Source organism: Puntigrus tetrazona, chromosome 24 (assembly GCF_018831695.1).
Source record: "Puntigrus tetrazona isolate hp1 chromosome 24, ASM1883169v1, whole genome shotgun sequence".
NCBI lineage: Eukaryota > Metazoa > Chordata > Actinopteri > Cypriniformes > Cyprinidae > Puntigrus > Puntigrus tetrazona.
Window position 1 is genome coordinate 4,157,393 of NC_056722.1, and position 10,000 is coordinate 4,167,392.

At 41.1% G+C, this 10,000-nt stretch overlaps 3 protein-coding genes and 3 gene segments (V, D, J or C); 2 read left to right on the plus strand and 4 right to left on the minus strand.

Moving 5' to 3' along the window:
- The window catches only part of LOC122329667 (katanin-interacting protein), an 18,595-nt gene extending 15,493 nt beyond the window's left edge, over positions 1 to 3,102 (plus strand). Inside the window, 6 exon segments of the mRNA XM_043226106.1 lie at positions 464 to 574; positions 648 to 787; positions 962 to 1,063; positions 1,664 to 1,824; positions 2,236 to 2,321; positions 2,550 to 3,102. Coding sequence (XP_043082041.1) covers positions 464 to 574; positions 648 to 787; positions 962 to 1,063; positions 1,664 to 1,824; positions 2,236 to 2,321; positions 2,550 to 2,608 — 659 coding nt within the window. The 3' untranslated portion in view covers positions 2,609 to 3,102.
- The window catches only part of LOC122329698, a 610,329-nt gene that overhangs the window by 576,245 nt on the left and 24,084 nt on the right, over positions 1 to 10,000 (minus strand).
- Positions 1 to 10,000, minus strand: part of LOC122329697 — a 601,685-nt gene that overhangs the window by 570,019 nt on the left and 21,666 nt on the right.
- LOC122329696 overlaps positions 1 to 10,000 on the plus strand; it is a 603,783-nt gene that overhangs the window by 567,501 nt on the left and 26,282 nt on the right.
- Positions 3,932 to 6,045, minus strand: LOC122329711 (cytochrome c oxidase subunit 6B1). The gene is made up of 4 exons (XM_043226170.1): positions 5,746 to 6,045; positions 5,012 to 5,132; positions 4,282 to 4,382; positions 3,932 to 4,192 (listed from the first exon to the last, which is right to left on the minus strand). Exons 2-4 carry the CDS (start codon positions 5,115 to 5,117, stop codon positions 4,139 to 4,141), a joined length of 261 nt encoding a protein of 86 aa, XP_043082105.1. The 5' UTR covers positions 5,118 to 5,132; positions 5,746 to 6,045; the 3' UTR covers positions 3,932 to 4,138.
- fam234a (family with sequence similarity 234 member A) overlaps positions 6,973 to 10,000 on the minus strand; it is an 8,570-nt gene continuing 5,542 nt past the window's right edge. For all 4 annotated transcript variants that reach the window (XM_043226131.1, XM_043226133.1, XM_043226132.1 and 1 more), the window contains exons 11-13: positions 9,385 to 9,537; positions 9,209 to 9,302; positions 6,973 to 9,125 (exon numbers count right to left, since the gene is read on the minus strand). In XM_043226131.1, the coding sequence (XP_043082066.1) occupies positions 8,893 to 9,125; positions 9,209 to 9,302; positions 9,385 to 9,537 (480 nt within the window). In that variant the 3' untranslated portion in view covers positions 6,973 to 8,892. The remainder of the gene's footprint in view (positions 9,126 to 9,208; positions 9,303 to 9,384; positions 9,538 to 10,000) is intronic.

Here is a 10,000-nt window from a genome sequence, read left to right on the forward strand (position 1 = left end):
GTTTCATTCATTCATTGCTTCAATATTAAATTAATTTCATAATAATCGATTTTGAATAAAATATTAAATTCAGTTTTTATCCGACTACAGATAGAGGACTGATTAAAAAAATAAATAATAATTATTTAAAAACTAAATTTTAATACAGATAAAATGCACTTATTTTAGAAATTATAAGTGTGTGTGCGTATTTTATTTTTATTATGATATATGTATGTGTGTGTGTGGAAGCCATGTCACACACACACACACACACATATCATTTTTTAAAAATGCATATATTTCTATGAATATATTTAATATATTCATCATGCCAATAGTATTTTAATAGTCATTTTTATATCTATTTTTATAACACTTATCTGTATAGCTGATTAATTTTTAGTATGACAGAAAGCCCCATTTTTATATTGATCTGTGTATTTGGATCATTTCAGTTTTTCCTTGACTCCTCTTGTGTCAGTTATCTTTCAGCTACAGCTGTTGACGACGTGGGGCGACCCGTACTACATCGGCCTTAATGGGCTGGAGTTCTATGACCAGGATGACCAGAAGATCCCGCTCGGTGACAACAGTATCCTTATGAACTCAGACACACACACACATCACTCTACCGCTCGAGTGGTTCTCTTTAATTTGCCGCGCAGACATCGCTGCGTTCCCTGACAGCGTGAACGTGTTGGAGAATGTGTGCGGTGACGTCCGCACGCCTGATAAACTGATAGATGGGCTCAACAACACCCATGACGGGCGACACATGTGGCTCGCTCCAGTGCTGCCCGGGCTGGTGAGGACAAACCGTGTGTGTGTGTGTGTGTGTGTGTGTGTGTGTGTGTGTGTGTGACTGTGTCAGCTAAGCTCCGCCCCCCCTCATTACTGTCGTTACTCCAAACAAGCTTTGCAGAAGAAAATCTCATAGGAATCGTCAGGCCGTTTCCATAAACACTGCATTTTTTTCCAGGTGAACCGTGTCTACGTCATCTTCGACCAGCCAATGACAGTCTCCATGATTAAATTATGGAACTACTCCAAAACACCTCAGCGAGGAGTCAAGGAATTTGGGGTAAAACACAAACATGCGTTCACGTATTTGATGCAAAATACTTCAGATGTACCAGGTTTGGTGTCCGTATGAGGTTTTTAAAAGACTCTCCTTTTCACAGAGCCGGCATTTATTGCATCAGAAATATAAAAAAACTGAAATATTGTGAAAAATTACTATAATTAAAAATAACTGCTTATTCTGTACTTTTAGAAACATTACTCCAGTCGCTTTAGAAATCATCAAAAAAGGATTCTTTGAATATAAAGTACAAAAGAACAACATTTTAATATATATATATATATTCTTAAGTATTTTTAAATATATTTTTAATATATAATTTAATAGAAATTATATATATATATATATATATATATATATATATATATATATATATATAATTTAATAGAAATTATATATATATATATATATATATATGAAATATATAAAATATATATATATATATATATATATGAAATATATAAAATATATTTATATATATATATATATATATTAAAAAATATATATTATATATTTTGATGTCTTTAATGCATTCTTGTTAAATAAAACGAAGCTGTATGATTGTCGGATGTAAGGACATGTGTGTGTTTGTGTGTTTAGCTCCTAGTCGATGACCTGCTAGTGTATAACGGGATTCTAGAGTGTGTGAAGAACGTTTCGCGGGGGATTCTGCCAACCCTGGATCCAGTCGTTCTTTACCACACCATACTGTTCACAGACAACACCCAAATCACACACAGAGAGAAGAGCACAATTATCAGGTACACACACACACACACACACACACTATCTTGTATGTTTTTTTTGGTTTAAGGCAACTTTTTTTTTCAGAAATGTGGGTTCCTCTATTGCATGAGGCTGGAAAAGCCTGATTGCATGAATCAAACTCCCACATAAAGGCTTTAAACACACACACACACACACACACACACACACACCGCTGAATGCAAGCACTCGATGTCAAACCCCGACAAAACACACCGACTCATTGTTTGGCCTGACTGCTCTCTCTCTCTCTCGGGCGTGATGCTAAGCGACCCGAAGATGACTTGAGACACAGAGCTCGTGTGTTTAATGAGCTGCATGAGAAGACATTCAGGATGAGCTTTTGTTCATGTCATCAAGTGTCTGTGTCAGCGAAAAACTCATTGAGCAAATGTCCGTCTTTTAAGCAACCACGTGGAGGACCAGGATGTGAAGCTGACCAACGAGAATCAAATCATTCACCAGCACAAGAAGAAGCAGACCGCTGACCCAGGTGCTCACACACACACACACACACACACACACACACACAGACACACACACACACACACACACACACACACACACACACACACACACACACACACACACAGACAGACACAGACACACACACACACACACACACACACACACACACACACACACACACACACACAGAGAGCTAATTTCAGCACTAAGCCCATCGCTTGTTTAAAAAGAAAGAAACGTGTTTTATTTCCAGCTCTGCGGCCCAAAACCTGCATGACGGAGGTGCGGAAACACAGCAAGCAGCGATACTGAGAGAAGACTGCGGGGTTCAGGGATTTTAAAAGCAGGTTTCTTTCCTTTTTTTTCCCTTTTGGGAATATTTGTAAAACTCAGTAACCTCAAAACGCACCCTCAGACACACACTCCAACTGTACGATAAAGCTGTATATCTGTTTTTGCTATGATGTTGTTGTATTATATATATAAATATAAGTATTTTTTTTAATAAGTGTCCTTTAACCATGTCACGTGATTCTGGAATTTAAAGCATAACAACTTTTCAGTTTTTTTCCCCATGTCAGATTCGCTCGTGATAATCATCATTTGTAAAGTGTTCATCCCACAGCCATATTTAAAAAGTCTAATTAGCGACGTTAAATGTTTACAGCGCTCCAGATTTTCACCGTTTCTAAACCTCTCGCAGTTCTTTCGTAACACTTTTAGCAAATATTATGCAAATTCTCCCAGGTTACCTCACGTCGAACCTACTGTAATTGTTATTAAATGTAACCTTTATTAACAACCTCTTTATTGTTCGTCGCTGTTTTTTTTGGATGGAGACTTTACCTTGAATGAAAACCTCTTGGACATGGTCATTGTTGGAAATGGCTTCAGTGCTGCTCGTGTTGCAGAAATCGTTTCCCGCGGTGTAAACTTGATTGTAATATCACCATAGCTACAGATTTGATTGCCGATTAATCCTAATCCCTGAGCAAACCGGACCTTTTCCGGGGATTTAGTGTCATTCTAATTATTCTAGCAGTTGTTGTGATTTGTTGATTGTAGTAGGAGTTGAGTTTGGATGTGGTGTTTGGACAATGTAAAGCATGAAAATTGGCATGGGTGCCGTCAGAATGAGAGTCCAAACAGCTGGCCAAAACATCACAGATATTTACTTTCTCCAGTGGGGGGAAAAAAAAATCATTTCTGGAAACGGAATTATAGACTTAGCCTCATCTGGCCAAAATGCTTAATCCATAATAACGCTGTTCAGCATCTTAATGGATTTGTTTCTTACAGACGTGCAGCTTTTTGGCGTCCCGTAATGTAAAGTGATGGAGCGGCGTGGATTATCGTGATTGTTTTTACCAGCTCTCATTCTGACGGCACCCATTCACTTGTGAGCAAGCGACGCAATGCTAGGTTTCTCCAAATCTGTCATCTTTGGAGAAATAAAAGGGAAAAGGCTCTCCGGCGTGTTAAACGTTCTGCGTCTAGCGCTAAATGCCTTAAACTTTACCAGCTGCCTTCTAATGTCTTTTTTTCATAAGTTTTCAACCCCCCTACCTTGCAGAGACGAAATGAGCCAATTTTCTGCTAATAGCTGAATCCACGAAGCACGAAAAAGAAACCACATTTTAAAGCCTGAGAGAATTTTAATGCACAATCTGCAGTACTTTCATTAAAATAAGGAATGACGTTAACAATCCGTCTCATCCTCCAGCCTGGCAGAAGCATTTTTGGACAAACATTGATAAGGCCCTGCTCGGCCGGGGCGAGACGATACCACAGACAAACGCGTTTCGGTTCCACTGACGCGGAGCTTTGGAGAACGTGCCACCTTTAGATCTTTCCGGGAAACGCTCCGTCTTCCCTCTGAGAGTCCCATTTCTCGATCTGAGCAAAACGTGCAAAACAATTCATTCTTAAACTTGAAAATATCTCAATGGAAAACATACCGATGCTTGCAGCGAAGGAATATTCACCCAGGAAAGAGGACAGAGAGATGTGTAGACCCTGTTGTACCAGTCACATGGAGCCGTATCGACTCCTTTGGCTGACAGAGCTTTTTGGCAGCGGTGATAATCTGTACATAAAATAGATTCTCAAATTTGCCAAAAAAAAAAAACAAAAAAGCACCAGTACAGTACGTACAGTCATTAAAAAAATAAATAAATATTAGCAGGAAATGCAAAATAATTACTTTAAATGCGAATAATCTATTTGACAGCCCCTGGTTCTTACTTAAAAAAAAAAAAAGTGCTATTTTAAAAAAATTAAATAAATGAATATTGCTGACCCCAAAACAGGAATTGCGTTAATTAATCAAAATTAAACCGAGCTTATTCCCGCCACTGAGTGGTAAAAAAAATAGTTGCGATTCAGAATCGGAAATGGAAAAATAATTTTGTGAGATAATCGATGATTTGACTACATGTTTTTGCTGCATTAAATAAACAGGCGTCCATGTTGAAAGTAAGACTAGCCAATCAAAACATGGCGTCGAGCAGGTAACCACAGCAACAGTAACCCGCTCGAGCGATATATATAGTATGAATTTATTTTATTTTTTTAAACACAAGATCAGTCTTTAATACCCATAAGACAATTCAAAATGCTGACACAAACTCCCTAAAAATGTGGCTCTACCCGCCCTCTCGTTTGATCACGGGTCACTCGGACACTCTCTGAACGGTGACCCTTCGGGAGACTGACCCAGGTAGTTCTGCCAGCAGTTTCTCGTCTGGTTCTGGTTCGGGAAGCGGGCGTCGAACGGCGCCGTGCGGTACTTCTCCATTTTCTGCTGCATGTCCTCGGCCATGGCTCGCGCGTGTCCCTTTAAGACCAATATGTATACATATATACACTGAGATAACTGCATTCTTGGTTAAAATAAACCCCGGGGCGCCCTGTGAGGGGCATAACACCCTCATATTAACATCTCGACGCTAAATGACCTTTAAAAATATGCATATATCGTTCTCACCAATAGGTCATTGATTTGCGGCGAGCTGCGCAACGCCAAGAGAAATACAGAAAAATGCCCATATATGTTCATAACTCTCTCTTATACGCGCGCTTCGTTTCATCATGAAATAAATTAAAACATTTAACACTAAATTAATGCGTTCATATTAGCCCTGTATGATAGAAGACAGGCCGTGCTGTTTATAAGAGGAATAAAACGCTAAACATTCATTTATTCCATTAAGATCACAACAGCGCATCTATCAGCGCGTTATATTTCTCCTATTTGTTATAAGGTTACTCATTTCGTATTTCAAACGCATCCGAAATAGTCGATGCCTTCACCGCATTGTTACATACTTTCGCTTTTACAATGAGAATCAGTATCCGATTACACGGAGAATAATGCATGCATTTGAAGAAAAAAAAAGAGGTGAGTAACCACAGGCGATGAAAACGTTACCGTGCACGGCGTGTGTTACCTGTCAGAGGCGGCTGGCTGCTCAAAGTGACTTTTGTTCAGTGACAGACGATCCTCATTCACTAGCCTGGGCTGATAGTAAGCGCGCTCGAGCGCTGGCGTGCAGTCCTTTACTCACGGTATGGCGGACTCGGGTCACATTGAAAGATGCGATACGCACAGGATGCGACGCGCTTCTCCAGACAGACACCGGGAGCCCTCGCGTGCGTGCGTGCGTGCGTGCGTGCGTGCACGGGCGTTTAGAGATAGAAGTTTAGCTAATGCACGGCTCATGTGTGAATTTATTAAATGTGCATACGTGTAACCTTCAGGAAAGCAAACCGCGTCGTACCCGCGGAGGGCAGGTTAATATTTAACCGCCGGAGAGAGGTGTTTTCGTTTAAAGAGCAGTGTCTTCCCGTTCCGTGTAGCTGCTAGGGGGGTTATTTTGCCATCTCTTTTGCTGAACGTGTAATGTTCTCAGAAGGTTTTGGCAGGGTTCTCTCAAAGTTAATTCGTTTAATTTAGCTTTTTAAGTTATTGCGTTCGGAAATAATAAAGTTGCATGTTGTCAGAGTCCAAAGATAGCTAAAAGTGTCGCGCGCAGGGCCTTTTCTGGGCATCCCGGGGCCCCTGACTGCTGCTCCTGACTGTATGAATGAATGGAAAGATGTTTGTGGGCATGTGACCCAGCTAGTGCTGCGATAAATGGAAAGTATTTTGACTGTGAAGTGTTTTGGCATGCACGGTTTGCAGGTTACTGAAATGCACTTGAGAGAATGCTGTATAGCAGTGCGGTGTTTGGATGCAACACGTTCCCTTATTCACGGAGAGACAGACGTGTTTAAGTCCGCTGCTGATTAGCTGAGGCTAGTTAGACTGAACTAAACGTCTCCGTAAACCCATCATTGGCTCATGCCTTGTTTTTGCACTTTTTTTTGTTGCACTGACCGTCTCTGTGGTCCAGTGAACTGCCGTGAACCCACTGTACGTGCACGTGACACTCACCGGAATCTGACACCAGAGCGCGCGAGCCGTGCGCACGTCCCTCGCGCGGTCACGTGACACGTTTAAATCGCGCGCGCTACGCACGCCGCCGCGTTTAATTTATGATTTAAAATAATAATCAGTTTTTTTGGAAGCAAAGTTGATGTGAAACATAATACACCCTAAAATGTGTCTTACATAAACATTGGAAAAAGAAAATAACACCAAATATCAAATGCATTAAAAATACGAAAACACAGAGTACTGAAGGCATTTTATTTATTGCACAATGCAATCATTTATTCTCAAATAAAGACAGAAAACAGCACAAGCTCCATTCCGACCTGATCTACAGGTTTACGAAACCAGTTAATCATAAATCTGTAATTATATATATGATGCACGGTCAATTTCAAGACTGTATTCAACGCACAGTGTCTCGTTCATTTTTGGCTCCTTTAGATTCAAAGGAAGGTGGTTTCGGACCCCCCTGATCATCCCGTCGATTGCAGAGACCCCCGAAGACGCCATAAAGCTCTGACTTTTTCCTACGAGAAGCTAAAGGTGCACTTCTGCTCGTTGCCTCAAACACCCACAGCACCGCTTTAATTCAAAACAGCATAAGGACAGGATGTGAGGTTTCAGGTCCCTGTTTAAGGCACTAAATGTACAGCACTACGTGATAAGAGTCCTCCCTGCTAACAGATCAGCACAGTGAGTTAACAAGAGCGACAAAGGTGCATCTTTAACAACAGCAGTTTGACAACGCTTACAAACACTTTGCTTTGACTCAAAACCATCAAGAAAGCAAGCATCCTGTGACACAGGAGCAACACGGCACCGCAAATATGAAATACTCATTCCTTTGCTTAATTAAAAAAAAACAGGAAATTATATTCTGCAAAGGAAAATGAAGGCCAGTCTTGGGGCAACTGCAGTTTTTGTGACATTTCCGGAAATGAGAATCTGCTTATGCTTCTTCACGGGAACAGGCTTTGGAGGAATGTGGCACCAACGGACGCTCTGCAGTGGATGGGTGCCGTCAGAACGACTGCAGTTAACATCTTAATGAACAGCTGCACGATTTTGTGTGAGCTACAGTTGAAATGTAACATTTGTTTTGATCATTTTTAGTGGATACAGTACATACTTTCTGGGCTACTTTAATTTTAATTTCAGTTAGCTGTATTAAAGCCACCTTCAGCGGCACGGGGCAGATTCTCAGATATTTCTCTGCTGCACGCAGAGAGGGATCTGACTGAAGATGTATCAGAAGAGAGGACTTCAGTGAAAGAAAGATAGCGCTCATCTACACAAATGACAAAGAAGTGGCTTCTCTGCATTAGGGATTTGTCATTTCTAAATGTAATTTTAGCATAGAATACCTTTGAAATGCAGAACATGTAAAAAAAAAAAAAGTGCTTGTGGCTAGTGCAATGCATACGAGTCACACTACGCACACGCTTTCTCCATTTAAATAGTCATGTGCTCTGAATCTGGAGAGAAACATGCACAGGTAACCGGCTAAAAGAGGTCTAAACAAATATGTTGGTGCATTTTAATGTAAAGATTTGGATCGCATTATGGATTTATAGACTATTTTAAGCAGGAGCCGGTTTAATGTCTTAATGATGGATTTGTTTCTTGCGAGCACATAGCGAGTTTAAGCGGTTCAAGACATTAACTGATGGACGTGATGTTGGACTCTCATTCTGACGGCACCCATTCACCGCAGAGCATCCGTCGTAGAGCTACATTTCTCGAAACCTGATGAATAAACGTGAGTGAGCGCATCAGCTTTAGGTGAACTATTCCTTTAGGCTGACCGTGACCCAGTACGAGATTCACTTTTATACGAAATCCCTGATTGTTACTAAAACAAATGTACCGCCTGATTGTCTCGGGGCATGAAAAAATTCTGAAATGCTTTACAGTAGTTTATGATTGTCGTAAAATAGCGCACCGTAACCCAAAACCTATAAGTACCACAAAATAAATGCAGCTGTGTAGTGTTGGGGACAAAACCCCGATGATTTGGTTTAGTATTCTTTAAGTGTCTCTGGTTTTAATGACATCGTTCTCAAGCACAGCTTAAACTGGATCTGATTAACAGATCTATAAATAAAGCAGACATCCACTTTTTGTTTTGGCCTGCATGACCTTTGGGATGAAGATTAGCGTTTCAGAAAAGTGCGTCGCTGAAGCGCAGCCTGTAGAAGGCCTCCTTCACCTCGGCTTCTTCCACGGCCGTCTCGTCGGCTCCGACCCTCAGCGCGGCGCTCTCCGGCACGTCCCCCTTGATCTTCCGCTTGTATAAAATCACCGGCTCGCTCTCGTCGGCGTCTCCGTGCCGCCGTCCATCCGGTCCGGTCAGGACGAGGTAACCGGCGTGGCGGCCTCGCTCCAGCAGCATCGCTGAACAAATGCAGAGAGATATTTTCGAGGTGCTATATATGCCTTAAAGGTGCGGTAGCAAAAACGGTATGCGATACAGATACCCTTAAAAGAGATGATGCTCTGGGCAGGGTTTCTTCTTTCAAGCAGAAGTTGGGAATATCGAGGATGCAGCAGGAATGATGACTGCGTCTTATTCTGAGACACACACACACACACACACATCAGTGCCTTATTTCTGCAGGCGTGCGTTCGCGTGTGAGCGTATTTACGCTCTTACAGTCTGGTTGCCGTGACTCTGACTCTGTCCCCAGAGCATGAACACTGAGTAGGTGTTCAGCGTGAGGACAGACGCCGGACGAGGACTCGGAGTCCAGAAGAACAGACTGACCTCCCACAGGACCTCCCCGGAGCTCCCACTGAGAACCAGCACCTGCAACACACAGTTATTCTTCTGATCAGACAGGTGGCCCCGGAGCACAAAAGCGGTCTTAAGTAGCGCAGGTATATCAATAACAATAGGTTTATCTTTTATGCCAAAAATCAGATATTGCATAAAGATCATGTTCCGTGAGGATATTTTGTAGTTTACGGTATTAACTTACTTTTCGATTAGTGACGTGCATTGCTAAGAACTTCATTTGGACAGGTTTAAAGGCGACTTGATCTATATTTAGATCCTCAGATTCCAGATTGTGAAAATGATTGCATATCGGTCAAATATGGTTCTGTCACGATGAACTAGACATCAGTGGAAACTTTAGATTTATTCAGCATACTTATGCATTTTTTAAATATATTATTAGATTATTTCTCTCTTTTTTTAACATTTAAAATATATGAATCCATAATAGCATTTTACAAAAATAGTGTTGTTTTTAGCGTTTTAATTTACA

Excerpts from the sequence above, each read along its gene's own strand:
- LOC122329711 (XM_043226170.1), bottom strand. The coding sequence starts at position 5,117 with ATGGCCGAGGACATGCAGCAGAAAATGGAGAAGTACCGCACGGCGCCG. Across the intron at positions 4,383-5,011 it reads CTGCTGGCAGAACTACCTGG|ATTATCACCGCTGCCAAAAA; the intron begins GTCAGTCTCCCG and ends TTTTATGTACAG. Across the intron at positions 4,193-4,281 it reads CTCTCTGTCCTCTTTCCTGG|ATCGAGAAATGGGACTCTCA; the intron begins GTGAATATTCCT and ends CGTTTTGCTCAG.